This window comes from Saimiri boliviensis, chromosome 8 (assembly GCF_048565385.1).
Source record: "Saimiri boliviensis isolate mSaiBol1 chromosome 8, mSaiBol1.pri, whole genome shotgun sequence".
Lineage (NCBI taxonomy): Eukaryota > Metazoa > Chordata > Mammalia > Primates > Cebidae > Saimiri > Saimiri boliviensis.
In genome coordinates this window covers 126,123,313-126,142,233 of record NC_133456.1, presented here as the reverse complement: position 1 = coordinate 126,142,233, position 18,921 = coordinate 126,123,313, and the positions used below count along the sequence as shown (strand labels likewise).

The 18,921-nt window shown below is 42.2% G+C and overlaps 1 protein-coding gene across 25 annotated transcripts in view; it reads left to right on the top strand.

Moving 5' to 3' along the window:
• Nucleotides 1-18,921, top strand: part of PARD3 (par-3 family cell polarity regulator) — an 838,158-nt gene that overhangs the window by 512,790 nt on the left and 306,447 nt on the right. For 2 of the 25 annotated variants that reach the window (XM_039478620.2, XM_039478618.2), the window contains one exon: nt 3,085-3,205. The exons of the other annotated variants lie outside the window; for them this stretch is intronic. In XM_039478620.2, coding sequence (XP_039334554.1) covers nt 3,085-3,115 — 31 coding nt within the window. In that variant the 3' untranslated portion in view covers nt 3,116-3,205. Of the gene's footprint in view, nt 1-3,084; nt 3,206-18,921 lie in introns of those variants that run through there. 25 annotated transcript variants of the gene reach the window in all.

Sequence of the window (18,921 nt, the reverse complement as noted above, 5' to 3'; positions counted from 1 at the left end):
ACTGAAAGCTGATGGCTTGTTGGTTTTCATTCATCAGCCAACATTCATCTGGTAGATAAAGTGCTCTGTTCTGGTCATGGAATAAAAAATATACTTCTCGTATCTTAAATTTACATTAATTATAAGTGATCTTTTTCTGTAACTTGCAACTCCAGAAGAAAGGCCTATGGTAGAGCTTTCTGTCTGGGGCCAGAGGAGCAGAAAGTATGGGAGAAATGTGTATTGTTCCTAAATGACCTTAAAAATACTACCACATAATTCTCTTTCTTCTAGAAGTCCTATCAAACATTACATGATGCTTTCTCTAGATCAGTATCTACAGTCTGTACCCATAACCTATCATGAAAGCCAACTTTATGATAAAGAAGATGACCCTGCATATTCTTAAAAGTAAAATTCTATATGTAGGTCAGGGGCTGAAGATGTTTTTCCCCTAAAATTTGGGCTGATACTCTCGCAGTGTTTAAGAATGGTAAGAAAATAGCAGATGTTCATACTTTTTTAGGTATGTGAAATCAGTGATTTGTTGGAATCACCCCACCTTGGCTGGTGAGAGCCAATTGATCAAGTTTTAGAAATTTTGCAAGCTGGTTGTCAAACACATCCAATATTAAAAATTAAATACATTATCTAAAAAGCAAAAGTCATTAATACTCAAACTGCATCCCTTCCTAATTATTTTTACTATACTGTGACCTCTGCTCTTGAAATTATCTCCGTTTATGGCATGGACATGGGCTAATATTATATGACTACTGTATAGCTTTTCCCAGCCCCGTGTTTAGTGACATCATGCTGGTAGCTTAAAATTTGCCATTGTGGGAATGTTTATACCATGGAAGTCTGTGGAATTCCATGAAACAAGAGCTTTTCTCCCAGAACAACACAGTACCACATGGTGAATGTAAATACCTTTGAGCAGAGTGGCAGCATCTTATCGGAGACCCCTGGACATGGCTGGGTTCTATCAGATTGCAAACCGCTGCGTCAACCCTTTCCCAATGGGTGGCCGAATATTGCCCCTTGAATATGAGTTCAGAATAATATGTTAAACATGAAATAAGTTTTTTTGTTATTGAATGTTGTCTCTTGATCCTTCCTTCACACCATTATGATACGTCATTAGTCTTTGAGAAGTCTCTTACCTTAAAGCATTGCTAGATTTTCCAAAACATTATTTTAAAGTACCTTCCTTCAGTATCCACTGGATCTGATTATTTGAGACGAATATACCCTCAGGTTGATTGTTTCATGTTTCCTTCTTTTTTTTTTTTTCCCCTCTCCTGATGACATAGGGAACTGCAGTAAGGTTTGAAAATTGGTCTCTTCCTTTCTCTTCGTTCTTTTAAGGATGCTAGGATGTGGTTTCTTTAGCAATGCTGCTTTTAAATAGCTTCATCAGAACATGCATGTGCATATATATTTCTTAGTACAGTTTGCAAGAGGGTTCAAGAATGGAGGGCCAGTACGGGCCTGCAGTGCAAAGCAGGGGTGTGTCTGTGTGTGTGTTGTGCTTTTGTTTCTATCTTGCAGCTCAGAAAACGGCTAAGGGACTTCGGTATTGAGAGTCTAGCTTTGTAGGTAAATATAGCAGCATATGAGCTTTTTCTCTTTAGTCTGCTTGAGGAAGTGAGACGTTTTCCTTTAAAAACAAGCTCACAGGCTCTCCTCCCCTACCATCCTGTCCCGCCCCCATCATCCTGTTGCCTCCCTGCAACCCCCACTCATATACTGTTCCTACCCCAGCAGGCTGTTCGTGATATTTGGTAAAATATGATGAGGTTCAAATAGATAGACCTTGTTTTAAAAACTGTATCAGAGGAAATGATGGTACCTTGGGTAGATATTTTTAATCATTGGCATATACAGACAGACAGTATGGTTTTCTGTTTCACACATTGAATGGTAGTCACAAAGATGATTTAATTATTGATAAACAGCTCTAGGAAAGAATGTTGTGAGTCCTATGAATCACTCTTCTGTTTATAAATTATGGAGTATATGAACTACAAAAGCCGCCTTAATGGAAGTCCTAAATCACAAATTCAAATCTATAAGGAATCAAATAACAAATGCAAAGTTTTTCGTGTTTGTATTAATTTCTCCTCGTACATACTACATCTTTTGCACACAAGGAGCTTCTATCACCTTGATTAAAACGGCTTTGTATCTAAGAAACCTGAGTGTGCTTACAAAACAGATAAATATGACTTGTGAATGTGATCGTTCTGTGTGCAGAGTGCAGAGCAGAAATTTTGAGTCTTTCATATGTTTGGTTCTCAGACACTTGGCTATTCAAATTTAATACTGGAGGATATTTCTGAGAATTCTACGATTATGTGAAATTGTCATGAAAGAGGAAACTGAGTACATACTTCAGTAGGAGGGAGATAGGTTTTTTTAATGTTTTAAATGTGTTCATTTTTAAAAGGAAGCAGCCTCCTTAAGCAACATGGTTTTACCTTAGTTTTTATTTCCAAATTGAAATAACCAACAAGATAATAAAATACTGTATTCTCAGATATTAAGAAGTTAAAATCACGTGCTCTCTTTTTGTGAGCTCTAGAGTAAGTGCAATTTGATGTTAGTTTGCTGCAAAATTGGAACTGTTACCATTGGAATGTCACAGAATTGTATGTAGTCTTAAAACTGAAGGTTCTTAGACAAGGCCTTACTGTACGTGTCTCAGATTTCTTTCTAGCTGTTGTCCATATGTGATGGCTGAGAACCTATCAGTGCAGAAAGCTAAAGCAAAAGTAATGTTGCAATATTACCATTAAAATTGAATCCTCCAATTACATTTAGAATGATTACCTGGGTCCCGAAGCCTTGTTTTATTCAGTTTTGAAGAGGAAATAGATAATTTAGTTTGTAACCTTGTTTCGTTGAAATCAGATATACTGCTCTCTTTTCCTTTTTAGAATATGATCGTTTTCAGAACGCAATGAACATGAACAGGTTTTAAAAACGGAATGTTGTAGTTTGGATCATACATCTTAGGCGTCTGACAGAAGAAGAAATGCGGGTTCTCGTTGCTTTCCTCACCTGTACTAACTGTGTGTCTGTACCGTGTCTCTCATTTAGCCTTGCCAAACTGAAGCCCCAGAAGAGATGAACAACAAAGCGATTCAAAACATGTCTTGAGCAGCACATATTGCACAGTTGTTGTGTTTTTTAAACAAAAAATAAATTTACTTTTAATGAATTCTTAGTGGCTGTTGACGAATTTTGTTTACGACATCAGCAGTTTGATGGTTTAGTAATTTCCTTATTAATCCATTTAGAAGTTTTTGATCTTGATTTCAAGCTTGGGGTTTAAATTACTGCTTGAAAAGGCAGAGACATGTTTTTTTCCCTTTCATTTCTTTATTGGCCTCTTTTCGTAGTGGAAAACCATAGTCCTCTCACTGCTGGCGTATTCAGAAATCATCAGCACGTACCTATTGGATGTTAGAATCAGAGTTTTCAAGATTCTGTAAAGGGCCACCACCCATTTGGTTGTGTTGTGTAACCACCCGTGACTTTGGGACACAGGCAGATGTCACAGATGATGCAGGACAGAGGCAAAGAGGTGTGTGGGCTGGTGCAGTCACCCATCAGAGATGACATGCAGTGGATAGACTGATGACCATATGGACCAGTATGAAGGGCCTTTTGGCAAAGGTTTCAGTCCGTTTGTGGATTAGAGTTTCTACCAAAAACGGGCAGTTGTGGGGTGGTGGTGAAAAAAACAAATTTCTGTGCTTAGGGATGGCTGAACCAGCAAGTCCTTCCTGTGTAAAAAAAGCTACTTTGGCACATAGTAATCCTCCGGTTTGCTGAGATCACATGTGTTGAGAGAGCACACACTCTTTCATGAATGTTTCTGGAAAGAGTCCGCCCAGCCTAGCGTTCGAATCACAGATCCAAATGCTAGTGCGGGCCACTGGATCTCCAGTAGTCCTTACTTTGGATTGAAGCCTTCTCTCTTGAAAGAAGCCTTAATTCACAGTTTCATTATTCATGGCTTCTTGAGATTTGAGACAGAGACTATATATTTAGTTAGTTCTTTTTCCTGAAAATGTTAGCATTGCATTCTTATTGAAAATAAATGTGGGTTGGGTGCATTGGTTCAAACCTGTAATTCCAGGCACAGGGGTTCGAGACCAGCCTGGGTAACACAGTAAGGCCCTGTCTCTAAAAAAAAAAAAAAAAAAAAAAAAAATTAATGAAAAATAAAAATAAGTAACTGAAGTCTTGAAAACCATCGATAAAGGGTATTGTGGATTGGGTCTAGGACCTGTGAGAAGGCTTGACCTCTGCTCTGACTTGAGAGCAATTTGCGTTTCTACCCTCACCCTACCCAAGGGAAAGCCTCCAGTTATTTTCTAGTAAGGAGACATGCAGAAGAGTGTTTATTTGGTCATGCTGGTTTTTCATGACTTGGTCTGGCTGCCATGGGGATTAATATAACCAGGTTCACATTGGTACATCAAGTGGCATCCTGTGCAGCCTGCTGATGATTTAAGGAATGCAGTTAAAGTAAGCACATAGAAAGCAATCCTTCTCCAAATGAAACACAACAAGATTTCACATAATTTTGTTTGCTTTCTTGTTTGTCACCTGGACAAAGAAAGCTCTGTTTTGTAATTATACACCATGGGAGGTTTCCTTGGAATGAGTTATGAATTTGTAAATCCTAAGGACTTAATGTATGCTTCTATTAATTTTACTTGAAACAGAGGTTTCCTTTTTTAACACAGGAAACTACATGTCCAACTGACCTCTAAGGTAACCGATACCATATTCTTCAAGTATTCTTCTTTTCCTGGTTAGCAGTTTTAAATAGAGAACCTCTGACATTCACAGCACCCAGGCTGAATGCAGAGAGAGCTGAAGGAGGCACAAAGCATGACGGCCGGGCCTCTCAGACCTTTTCTGATGTTCTTTAACGTTCCTTTTCCATAGACCTGCGGCGCGAATATAGAATGCAAGTGTCAAGGATGACACCCACTTTATAGTCTCTGTAAAGCAAACCTTTTCGCAAAAGAAATTCTTGACAGTTCTGAGATGCTAAGTCAATTTCAATTCCAGGCTGTGTGGAAAATGGAATCTTTTTTTCTGCAATTGATGTGAAAATTGAAGGCTACCGACTATTCACTTTCTAATAACATAGGGTAAATAAATACTATCACACCATTGAAAAATGCACTTAGAAGACAGACTCAGCTAATGACATTCACCACAACATATATTAGAAATACTCCTTCTGAATGCTTTTACTTGTTACTATTAAGGCTCCATATTATTTACATTAAATATAATAGATCAAGTACATGTTATTCCTAAATGTATTTTTTATCAAGTCACAAATTAGTGTATAAAGGTAATTCTTTTATCCTCAAACAAACCATCTTTTAAGGAATTTACTGGGGGACCTGTTTTCTAATTTAGTGTTGGTTTTCTTCTGACCCATGTTTAATAATAGCCAATTTAGAAGCAAAAGACTAAAATCAGAATAAAATTTGGATCATAGTGAAATAACCAGGTCTCCCATTAACCTGCTTGCGTTTTTTTTTGGTGGTGTTTTTTTTTTTTTTTTTGATGGTTGACCCTTTTCCCCACTTCCATCTCATGCTCTAAGCCAAGAGCCAAACCATTCTGGTCCTCTCTTGCCTCTTGCAGGCAATTCTTAATTCTTTCTGCATCATCCATGACTGCTCTTTTTTTTTTTTTTTTTTTTGGATGGTGGAACCTCTGCCCCATCCATCCCATGCTGTAAGCCAAGGCCAAGCTCCTGAAAATCATTCTGGTCCTCTCTTGCCTCTTGCAGGACGTTGCCCCAACAATTCTTAATTCTTTCTTCTAAACCCATCTGTGACTACTTTTTGTTTATTTATTTATTTTGAGACAGGGTCTTGCTCTGTTGTCCAGCAGGAGTACAGTGGTGCAGTCATGCCTCACTGCACCTTGTGGGCTCAAGTGATGCTCCCACCTCCGCCTTCCTGGTAGCTGGGACTACAGACATGCACCACTGTGCCTGGCTAACTTTTTAAATTTTTTGTAAAGATGGCATCTCACTTTCTTGCCCAGGTTGGTCTCGAACTTCTGGCCTCCAGCAATCCTCCAGCCTCTGCCTCCCAGCATGCCGAGATGAGGCATGAGCCACTTGCTCCTGGCATTGCTCTTCTCTCTACAGGATCATTCATTCACATTGTTTTACACTATGCCGTCACTTCCACCATCTTAGAGAGAATTCTCTCTTAGCCCTGCTTACTCTTCCAGCTATGATTTCATGTTCTCTTGTGCCCATCACAGCAGACCCTTTGGTATATTTGCTGTCTCTGTTTTCCCATACTCTCTTGAACTTGCTTCAATGAATTCTTGACCCCTTCCAACAAATCCTGCTGTCATCCAGGTCACCGGTTCCCTCTGCCTTGGGAAGTCCGGGTCCGTTTTCATCCTTCATCATGGTCCGCGTGTTAATCATTGCTCTCCTTTGAGATGGCCTCTGCCGGCTTTCCCTCTTCCTCCCTGGCCTGCCCTGTTTGGTCTCCTTTGCTGATTCTGCACCATACTCTGTCCTCCCGGTCCCGGTGTGCCCCAGGGCTCAGTCCATCATCCTTTTTTTCTCTCTTTTTGGTAACACCGAATTTTGATATTCTCAGGAAACAGAGCCTTTGCAATCTAAATACAGTCTATAGGCAGATGACTCTCAAATTCACCTCTCCTGCCTGGACATTTTCCTGGAACTCTTCATTTGTAGTTCCAACTGTCTTCCTGACATGTTCACTTGGAGATCAGCCAGACACCTGAAACTTCACAGGCACCCAACTCACTGCTGGATTCACCTCCCTGCACGCTGCTCCCTTGAGCTTTCCCTCTCAGATAATGGCAACTCTGTCTTTTCAGTTGGTGAGATCCAAAGCCTTGGAGTGATCCTTGACACCTGATTTTCCTTTATACCCCGCAAGCAGTTTGTGAACGTGGAAAAGCAAAAGTCCATTAGCTCTGTTTTTGGCACACATCTGCAATCCTACTGCTTTTCAGCACCCCCCCCCGGCCACTGCTACTGTGCCCCAGTGAGCGAAGCTCCGTCTGCTCTCTTCCTGGTTTAGGCATTAGCTCTCTCCCTGTGCCCCCTGCCTCAACCCCTGCTTCCTACAGTATATTCTCACCACCACAGCCGGAAGGCACTTTTCCCTCCTCTGTTCAACCTCCCAGTAGCTGTTAGCGCCACTGAGAGCAGAAGCCAAATCCTTAGGGTCCCACAGGATTTGGTCCCCACCCCAGCCTCTCTGACCTGGACTCTGCCCCTCTTGCCTTCAGTAACTTTTCTCTTCTCTAAACCCAGCGGGTCCACTAGAACCGTTTCCCTTGCTCCTCCCTCTACCTGGAGGACACTTTTCTCAGGTATTCCCAGGTTCACCCTTGCACCTTTAACATCTTTATGCAAGAGTCAACTTTTTAGAGGGTCTAGCCAAAATTGCAAACTCTGCTCCCTCCCACCCTGACACTGTCTAGCCCACTTTTTGGCATCACTTTTCGCATTTACACTCCCACCTGAGATATGATAGGTCCCACTCTTTTGATGTAAATATACATTGACATTGACAGAGAATGTAAACCCGTTTTTCCCTTGGTGTATGCCTGGCAGACTGCATGGTGCATCCGTCATCAGTGCCCAGTAAGTGTAACAGATGCCCCACTGCCAAAACCCTGCCATGGCCATTCTCTGCCTCTGTGCCTGAAGCCTCTCTGAAGCCTTGGAAGGCAGCTCTGTGTTTCCATCTGGGCCTGCTGGATGTGTCCACCTTGGAGCAGCCTTCAGTGCCAGTGTAAATGCACCCCAGTCCCCATACCCCTTGGGTTTATAGCACTAAGGCATATGGTCTGCCCCCCTTCACTCTCAGACTAGGAGCTTGTCAGAAATGCAGAATCCCAGGCCCTGCCCACATCTACTGACACTAGAGTGTGCAGTTTATCAACCCTGGAGATTTCTGTGCACATTTCAGGTCGAGAGGCAGCAGCCCCTACCCTGGTGCCAGAGTTTGCCTATGGGATGTGTTCCCCTTGCCCACTGTGTCACAGGCTCAGTAACACTGCTTTGTGACAGCCTTTCCTCCTCACTTTTGCGTCTCCCAATTCTTCCCTTAAACCACTGTCCTGAATCCTTGTCTCAGGGTCTGCTTATGACGAAATCCAGACTAAAGCAGTATTAAGTAAATGAATAAATAAAACTTTTGGAATCAGTGGCAAATAGTGTATGTTGGAAGCTTCTATTAGGAGTAATTTTGCAATTTATGACAAATCCTCATACAAGGGCAGTGCTGGCGACCCTGTCTTTGGAAGGTGATGTCACTGCCATCTCTGCCTTTGTGTATGTGCATGCTGTGACTGCAGAGACAGTCCCCAAGAGCAGCCTTCCGTGTTCCATGGATCTACATCATGGCCTTTGGTTTATTATTGAATTTCTTTTTTTCTTCTAAAAATAGCAATAGATGATTCTTGTAAATTAAAATTTTTTTTTTAATTTTGATTTTTTTATGAGACATTCTTGCTCTGTCACCTAGGGTGGAGTGCACTGATGCAGTCTTGGCTCGCTGCAACCTCCACCTTCTGGGTTTAATCAGTTCTCCTGCCTCAGCCTCTTAAGTAGCTGGGATTACAGGCATGACCCACTACGCCCGCCTAATTTCGTATTTTTAGTAGAGATGGGATTTCACTATGTTGGCCGGGCTGGTCTCGAACTCCTGACCTCAAATGATTTGCCCACCTGGGCCTCTCAAAGTGCTGGGATTACAGGCATGAGCCACTGTGCCTGGCTTAATTTTGATTTGTTTTAATAAAAGTTTTTTGGAGACAGGATCTTGCTCTGTCATCCAGGCTGGAGTGTAGTAATGTGATCCTTGCAACCCTGAACTCCTGGGCTTAGGTGATTCTCCTGCCTCGGTCTCCTGAGTAGCTGGGACTATAGGCACATGTCACCGTGCCCAGCTATTTTTTTTATTTTGTACTTTGTAGAGATGGGGTCTCACTTTGTTGCCCAGGTTATTCTCAAACTCCTGGCCTCAGGTGATCCTCCTGCCTGACCTCCCAGAGTACTAGGATTTCAGGCATGCACCACCGTGCCCAGCCATGATTAAAGTATTCTCTAGCACATAAGACTCTCAGAAAAGATAATTAGGATTGCCAGCTTACATATTCCATGTTGGACACTTTCCTATTTTCAGGCTGAGGATTATATAGTTGAGTGGTGATAGATTTAAGCAAAGCATGTGTGTTAAAATTGCCCTTTCATGTCTGCCTACGCCTCAAAACATCAGGGTCCAGGAGATGTGTAAGATTGTTTCTAAAGAAGTCCATGCTGGTTTTACTCCTCACAAGCTTTGTGGGCAGCTGCTGCAGAGCAAATGAGTGGGTGGGTGGAAGGCTTCCTCCCTTCTTGCCGCAGCTATGGACCACTTACAAACAACCTCTGCCTTGCCCACAGGGGGCGCTCCTGGGCTTTCTCTTTCACTACTGCCCTCTGGGCGTGCACACGTTTCTCCAGACGCACCAGGACCCAGCCCACACCTGGGGCCTGGAATCTGAGGTATGCCTTGACTGGCTGATGACAACCTCACCTTCTTAGTTTCTTCTCCCAAGACATTTATGATATTTATATTGTGACTTCCATTTCTTTCATAATGAAAATATGATCTAGCAATGTTAGTCTTTTTTAGATAAAGGAAGAAGAAGGAAGAACTTTACATTCTGTGTTCATACAGAGGAGCAGGTACTTTGAAATGAACTGAACAGATGCTTTGAAGTGATGGAAGCCAACTACAGCGTTTTCCTACTTAATAAGGTTTCTCAGTTTCTGCTCTCAGCTAATTTAGAGGATTATCTATTACAAGTTTTTATCCCATTTCTGATTTAGTTAGGTGGTATGTAGCTCATTGTGACTTTTTGAGGCAAAAAATAAGCTGTTTCTTACGTAGCTTACATCCACCAATCCTCTGGCTAGCAGTCAGCACTCACTGCATGTTGATACTGGTGGACACTGCAGAGAACACTGTGTTCACTAACCCATTTATGCCCCTTAATAACCCTAAAAGGTACTACTTTTAGCCCTGTTTGATAAATGAAGAAACTAAAATACAAAGGTTCAGAGAGAAATTAACTTACCCAGGTCACAAGATAATTGGTGGTAGAGCCACACCAAATTTGAACAATGGTCAACCTCAAAGGCCATGTTCCTGACACTCTCCTGCACCATCTGAGCCTTCTTAGCCCTTCCGGGTAGATTTTGCCACCCCCAAAGCCTGTGTGGGAGCCAAGATTGTTATGCAACATGATATTGCTGTTGTGAATGCGATGGAAAAAAGATTTCTGTTGCTAGCTTGGGAATGCAGAAGTTAGTATTTTTTTAACCTGACTTTCACATTTTGTTCCTATTTGATTTCTTTCTTTCTTTTTTTTTTTTTTTTTAATTGAAACAGTCTTCCTCTGTCACCAGGCTGGAATGCAATGGTGCAATCTCAGCTCACTGCAACCTCCGCCTCCTGAGTTCAAGCGGTTCTCCTGCCTGCAGCCTCCCGAGTATATAGGACTATAGGCACATACCACGACACCTGGCTAGTTTTTGTGTTTTTAGTACAGACGGGGTTTCACCATGTTGGCCAGGATGGTCTCGATCTCTTGACATCATGATTTGCCAGCCTCAGCTTTTGAAAGTGTTGGGATTACAGGTGTGAGCCACCACTCCCAGCCCCTTACTTGACTTCTGTTGCTTTCTCTGTCTGTGATCTCTTCTCTTTCCAAAATAATTTTTTTTTTTTTTTTCAATTTTGTAGAGATGGGGACTCACTTTGTTGCCCCTGCTGGTCTCAAACTCCTGGCTGGAGTATAGTCACGTGATCTCAGCTCACTGCAATTTTCACTTCCGGGGTTCAAGCAATTTTCTTCTTAGGCCTCCTGAAGTAGCTGGGATTACAGGTGTCCGCCACCACGCCCGGCTAATGTTTTGTATTTTTCGTAGAGACAGGGTTTCACCATCTTGGCGAGGCTCATCTTGAACTCCTGACCTCTTGATCCACCTGCCCCGGCCTCCCAAAGTGCTGGGATTACAGCTGTGAGCCACCGCACCTGGCCAGGATGATTTCAAACCAATGCCCTCTTTCCTTTGGCTCTGTTTCTTCCAAGTGACTCTGTCCTGCGAATTCCCTCCCTCTTCTTGTTCCCACCCTCACTCCCCCTTCTTTACTGCGTGCTGCCTTGTACCTCCACCGCTGCTGCTGCTTCTTTTCTGCTGTGAAAACAATTACGAGGTCATTCTTCTTTTCCACAGGATGTGTTAGCAGTTTCTGCCTCCTCCTCTCATTCCTCTGTTTCCTCGTCTTTCTGTCCACCTCAGCTCAGCCCACGCCCTGTCAATGCCGCTCAGATCACGATTGCCTGATCCTTGGAGGGTCCACAGGCTCACCTCTCCAGGCTTTGCTCCTTGCGGGGGCTATTCAAGCTCAGCGTCACCGGTCTCACATCTGGCTGGGATCCTCAAACCTTTGTAAATTTCCACTAACTGAAGATTATAGGGAAAAAGACCTTTTATCGCATTCCTGCTTTCATAACTGATTTTGGTTATTAGGAAAACATCCCAAGTTGAACTTTTGAATTCCTAGAATTTCAGATCTTTCCTTTGTAAATTTATAGTAGTAGAAAGTTTTTCCTTTTTTTTTTTTTGAATGGAGGTCTTAAACTCAGTGGCAAGAATAAAGTCACTTAATCGAGAAAGTGGTAACATCTATTTAATTTATCTCAGGATAGCTTGATTCTGAAACAGTTTTAAGAAAGTCAAGTTTAGATCAACTGCAAGTAGGTACTCTAACAGGATGGAAATTTTCCTTTGATTTTCTTTCTAGGACGTAGCAACAGCTGGCTGCCTGACGTTACTTTGAGCACGGTGGCAAAGCATTGATAATCACTTAGGCAGAACACATTCACATAAAATTTTACCTGCCTTGCACACACACACAAAATCACCCGGGCAGTGAAATAAATTCTGAACATTTTATTGCTCACTTGACAAAAATGGCTTCTAAAGATGAGCAGGTGGATTGTTTTTTTCAAACTTGGTTATGGAGCAGGTGTGATGTTTTTAGTAATTGAGAGGTAAAACCATTCATTTCATACATTCGGCAGATATTTACTGGAGTGCCTACTGCATCCTCGGCACTGTTGGAGGTGTTTTGGATTTAGCGGCAGATGCAGGAGAGATGACAGACACTGAGTGAGTAGGTCCTGCTCCCATGGACCTCATGAAAGGGAGATAGGGAGGTCCTGAGAACCTGCCGCAAATGGGCCTAGCACAGACTAGAAACCATCTACCTTCTGAAAAATGATATTAAAATTGAGGTCTGAAAGAGGTTTTGACTCTTTCTCTGAGCTCAAAGGGGAAAAAGGAGCGTTTTGGATCAGTGAAATTTAAACTTTTTTGATACCATCTCTAAGAAGAAATACGTCCTAGCTTGCAACCTTGTATAACCATATGTGCACAAATAGCTAAAATATTTCACGAAACAGGTGATACCTGCTTTTCTCAGTGTGATGCAGTGTGATATATTTTATTGAGCAGCAGCGTCGTGGCCGAGAGCCTAAACTCTAAAGTTCGATGTTCTGAGTTCAAATCCCAGCTGCATGCTCACCAGCCTTGTATGTGGGGCCGGTTAATGAACCTCTTTGTGTTTTACTTTTTTCAGTTGTGAAGTGTGGATAATCATGATACCTGATTATCATGCCTCACAGGGTTGTTTTGAAGCTAATGTGAATTAATAGATAGAAAGCATTTTAGAGCTCCTTCTGGTACAAAGTAAGTACTTTGTAGGTATTAGCTGCTGCTACTGTTACTAGTATTCTAGAATTCATTTGTTTAAATGGTAAGTGCCACTAAATCGGTATCAGGTCTTCAGTGAGTTCTAAAACACAATTTGAAAAACATCGTTTAGATGGTGGAAATCCTCTTGGTTTGCGAAGGTGGGATGAGAAACCCGGAGTTGTTGGAGAGGCAGGTGGCCTCTCATAAATGACTCTTGATATAGCTTGGCTCTGCTCTGAAGGATAGTGGATAACCATTCAAGAGAATGGCTTGATAAAATTTAAAGTTTTTACAAAATTAAAAGATTCCTCTAACCACAGTGTTAAAAGTGAACTGAAAGGCTAGACCGGAGTGAAGCCAGGAACTGTGGGGCAGCTTTTGTAAAAATCGTGGCCAGTGATGGAGGTAACCGCAGGGACACAGACATATAGATTTATTTCTCAGGTAGAATCTAAGGAACTTACTTATTTGTTTTTCTTTTTAAATAAAAAGGAGAAAGAACAGTAAGAAAGAATTGCCACAGTTTTGGCCGGGTCAGCTGGGTGGATAGTCACACTCTGACTAGTGAATACTGGAGGAGGCTCGTGTGACATGTTGCATCTGATATGCCCGTGATAGGTCTACATGGAGGTAACTGGAGGGTGGATGAGGGGGAAGGGCTGGCACTGTAGAGATCTGGAAATCAAAGAAACGTCAGGTAGTGCTAAAAAACCATGGCAGTGTGAGTGAGGGGGCTGTCTGGGAAGTGCATGTAGACAGAAGAAGTAATAGAAGGCGGCCTAAGAGAGTTCTAAGGCCCCTTCACATATCCCTGGAGCTTTGGGCAGGAGTGGGGCAGAGGAAGGAGCTGTTGGTAATTGAGAAGAGGCCCCTGCAGAGAGAGGAGGAAAATCAGAAGAGTGTGGTCACTAAAGCCATTAAAACAAGGATGTGTTTTTGTTAATTAGAATGATGTTGTTCGCTTTCTGCTGAGGTCAGAAAGTCCTCCTGGTCTTGGCTACCTGGAGTGATTAGTCAGTGGGTGCCAGCTGGACCTATTTTGAAGGGTTACCCAGCACTCTGTGATATACTTGAATATTTCCATATGATGCGAGTGAGGCCGTCATCTCTGATGCTAATGCTTGTTCAAGTTAAGAACATTGCATATCCCTGTTTTAAGAAGCATTTTTCCTGACACTGTGATACAAACACAGACACAAGACCTGTGCCAGATTTCCATAGTTTTTGAGCAATAGACATGACATTTTAGGTGACATGAATCCTAATTGCAGATTTTCACAAAGCATTGTCGCTTTTAGGATGTGAGGAATTAATTTGTAAGTAAATACTTAACACAAGTTGCAGGAAAAATAAATTTGGTGATTGATTTTGCTGCCTGTGGGATCGCTTCTTACCCTCCGTGGCGAGAGACTGTGTCATTCACTGTCTTTGCCTTTCTCTTGTGTGTTGGGAGGTGTCCTGCTGAACACAACCTTCCCAGAGGTGCCTGTGGGTTAAGAATCTTGGTGGCATTAGCTACTCCAAATTATCTACCTAGTTCCAGTCTTTTCTTATGCTTACAGAACAAGAAAAGAACTTATAGTCAGGTAAATTGTTTTGTCAAAGTCCAAGCTTTAACATTGCCTCCAACCCCGCCTTTAAACACACACACACCCCCCACCTGGGTGCTGTGTCACCCAGGTTGGACAGGCTAGAGTGCCGTAGTGTGAGCACGGCCCACTGCAGCCTCCTGCCTCAGCCTCCCATGGAGCTGAGGTTGACAGGCATGCACAATTATTTATTTATTTATTTTTGTTGAGACGGGGGTCTCACTTTGTTACCCAGGCTGGTCTCAAACTGCTGACCTTAAGTGATCCTTTCAATCTCAGCCTCCCAGAGTGCTGGGATTACAGGTATCAGCTACCACACCAGGCCAAAGTTACCTTTTCTTGGAAGCTCTTTTTTTCCAGTATTGTTTTAAAATATTGTGACATTTCACCATTATAACACATAATCAGGAGTGCCCACTATATACCTGCATACATTTCCTGATTGGGTTTTCCTAAGATTCATGAATGCTTCTGTTCCCATGATTTCAAAAAAAATTCTAATATACTGTGATTTGTAGATACCTTGTTTTTCAGGGCAACAGTATCCATCTTTCTTGTCTATCCAAAGGGACATACCAAGTTCTTGGTATGTTCAAACTATTAATGCAAACTTTTTATTGTTATACACACATTTGTAATTTCATGAGCCATTCTGTGTATTATGTACTCTGGGTATTGCACTCAAAAACCTTTTAACTGGATTTGTTTCTGAAAGTGTATTTCCCAGGAAAGTGTATATTTACACGTATTTCCTACTGTGACACAATTTTTATTTTCTTTTGTATTTTCAGTAATAAAGTATTATGAACTAATTACTATTTTTAAAAAGGTAGGCCATGTAACCAGTTAGCTACTGTTTGGTAATACTGGTAATAGTTAGATACCATTACAGTCTTTAAATGGGTTACCACTAAGGTATTAGATCTTTCTCAATTTTAATGAACAAACAAAAATTTATACAGCATTTTTCCTATCGAACTCCATTTTCAGAAGGTCCCATATTCAAATTAGTTTTATACATGCAGGTCTTACTGTCTTTCATCCTCAAAGTTCTATGCTTTACTTTTTGATTACACTCCTATTTGACAGAATTTCTTTAAACATTGTTTATCTTATAAGATGGACATTCTCGGAGTCACGAAAACAGAGTTTTTCTATCCTGTTTCCATTTAGTCTGGTCAGCAAAGGAAAAGGACCTCTCTTTAGAAGTGTCTTCCACTGTTGTCTGTATACACAGCTGGTGGACAGCCGTCTGATTAGAGAGAAAGCACTTATTAACAGCCAACATCATAGAAAGTGCGTGAAGCCATCACCAACTGGAGCGTACCCAAATAGCATCAGAAACAATGAGGAGAAAATGAGAATCAGTTCTGACTCATGGATTGCTGTTTTCCTTTTGTGTTCAGTCCTGACAGTCTTTGTCAGCTGGAATAGCAGCCTTGGCCTGAATATCTATGGTGTTTATTTTGCAGTTGTCTCAATTAGTTCTGCTCTTAGCCTTTTGGGAGGCACTGGGCTCCTCCCTGCGCTCTGCTGGCCACTGTGGGTTGGCTTTGAGGGGACCATCTTGAGAGAATCAGTTGTTGGGAACTGTAAGACTGAACAAGTTAGGTATTGATGTGAAGATGGGAGCACTTCCAGAGATGTTGCAAAGAATATATTCTTTTGTCTCACTGGGAAACCAAATAGATGAAAGCAGACAGTCCTTGCTTGCTTATCTCCACGCGTCAATCTGTACGAAATTGTCTTGGCTGTAGCACAGACTCAAATATTTGTGGCTTAAGCCAGAGTTTTGTTTTCTTTCCTTTAAAATAAGGCTGGGGATTGGAAGCCCAAAAATCCTATGGTCGCCTCAGAGTGTTATCAACGTCACCACCTCCTTTTTATTCAGCCATCCTTAATCTGTATTTTTCTATTATCATCATTTTAAACTGTGCTGAAATATACCTAATATTTTCTGTCATAGCCATTTTTAAGCCATTTAGTTCAGCAGCAGTAAATGTGCTCACATTGTTGTGCAACTCACCACCACCATTAATTTCCAGAACTCCATTCGTCTTGTAAAACAAACTCTGTACCTATTAGCCACTAGCTCCTCACTTCCCTCTCCCCCAACTCCTGGAAACCACCACTTTACCTTCTGTCTCTGTGAATTTGACTACTCTGGCTCCCTCATATAAGTTGAATCCGTATTTGTCTTTTTGCCATTAATTGACCGCACTTAGTATAATGTCCTCAACGTTCAAGGGTTGTAGTGTGTGTGAGGATTTCCTTCCTTTGGCAGCTAAGTCATATTTCATTGTATGTGTATACGTCATGTTGTTTATCCATTCACCCATGATGGACACTAGCTGTTGTAATAAGGCTGCTACGAACACGAGTGTCTTAACATGTATGTCTATCCTCAGTGTCACTGCAGGGTGACAACTCTAGCTAAGTCAGCTTCTTACTCAGGGTCTTTTCCAGAAGTGCCACTCATCAGTTTCTATGAAGGATAACGATGATCATAAACAGCTCATATTTATTTAGTGCTTCTATGTGCCAACACACAGGGATGAATAATTCATTTCATCTTCACAATAAATCTGTGAGGATGGTTACATTTTACCAAAGAGGAAATTGAGGTTTAACGAGGTTAAATGAGTTGCCCCTCACAGCCAGTCGACAGCATAGCGCTAGGAAGAGGCAGAGCTGGAATTTGAACCCAGGATTCTGGCTCCAGAGGCCATGCTCTTAACTGTTTCCATGTTTAGTTCCTGTTTTCAAGGGAAGCTGGGGAATGTAGTTTTATCTCAGATAGGTGCGTTTCCTCTCCCAGCCATATCAGGGTTTTCGCAGTAAGGAGAAAGAAGAGGTGGATGTTGGGGGCAGCCCGCAGCACCTGCCTCTCCAGCCCACTGCTCTGAAGCCAAGTGGCCTCAGGCCCCTGGAAGTGCAGCTGCTTTGTAACTCTGGGCTGCGGTCCACTCCTGCTCGACTCTGCTGGCCAAGACTAACCACCATTGGCCAGATCATTTTCATTTAACTGAAAAGACACAGAACAGATCACAAATGATGGAAAATTCTATCACTGAAATGGCCGTGGGCTTCCAAACTGAGGTGGACTAGAGTAGCTACCTGGAAATGAAGGAGATGAATGTTTAGATACTCTCGTTAGGAAATAGTGTCTATTACATATTCAGTGATGATTTCTGCCAGCAGTGTGCTATGTGTTTTAAACGCTGTTGCATGTTACCTTTGCTACTTCTATTTTTTATACAGTATTTTTATTATTTAATAGTGCCAGTTATCATCACATACCTCATGTCTTTCTGATTTTGGAGTTAAGCTCTTATTTATTTACTCTTTTTTTTTTTTTTTTTTTTTTGAGAGACAGGGACTTGCTTTGTCACTGAGACTGCAGTACAGAGGCGTGATCATAACTTGCCACAGCCTCAAACCCTTGGTCTCAAGCAATCTTCCCACCTAAGCCTCCTGACTAACTGGGATGACAGGCCTGTGCCACCATATCTGGCTAATTTTTGTTACCTTTTTCTAGAAATGGGGTCTCACTGTGTTGTCCAAGCTGGTCTTGAACTTCTGGGCTCAAGCAGTCCTCCCACTTTGGCTTCCTTAAGTGCTGGAATTCCAGTTGTGAGCCACAGCGCCCAGGCTGAGTGAGGCTGTTTATCGTGGTGTTTTCATGTTGGTTGTACTGACCTTGGTGTCTTTTTGGTCTTGTAAGTCTTGTTTGTGGGTCAGTGGGTTTATTTTTTTTAAGAGATGGTTTTGCTGTTACCCAGGCTGTTCTCAAATTCCTTTGACCTCAGCCTCCCAAGCAAGTAGCTGGGATTACAGGAACATGCCATGGTGCCCAGCACTCCTGTGATTTCTTTGAAAACATCCCCCAAAGTATTCTATTTTTTTTGAGCCAGAGTCTCACTATGTCGCCAGGCTGGAATGCAGTGGCTCCCAGCTACTTTTTGTATTTTTAGTAGAGAACGGAGTTTTACCGTGTTAGCCAGGATGGTCTCGATCTCTTGACCTCGTGATCCACTCACCTCAACCTCCCAAAGTGCTGGGATTACAGGCGTCAGCCACAGCGCCCAGCCCTGCCAAGTCTTCTTGTTCTAGCATGCTGAATCATGTCTTCTGGGACTTAGATGGTCATCTGTGTTCAGCCCTAACCATGTCAGTGGAAGGAGACTTCCTTCAGTGTTTCAGAAGTAGTCCTGAAATACGCAGAGTGTTGGAAAGTGAAGAACATACACCTGCCAGTGTCTTTTGCATCCTCTTATTCTTAATTCTTGGCAAATAATGAAGGTGACATAGGGAACTAGTAGTCTGTCTTACACCCTAGTCTAGTGGCTCTCAGTCCCCAGGGTTTCGCCCCCCAATGTCTGGTGACTTTTTGAGTATCACAAGTAGGGAAAGAGTACTACTAGAATCTAGTGGTTAGAGGCTATGACACATCAGAAAGCCCTGTATGACAAGGGATCACCTGGCCCAGTCTCAACT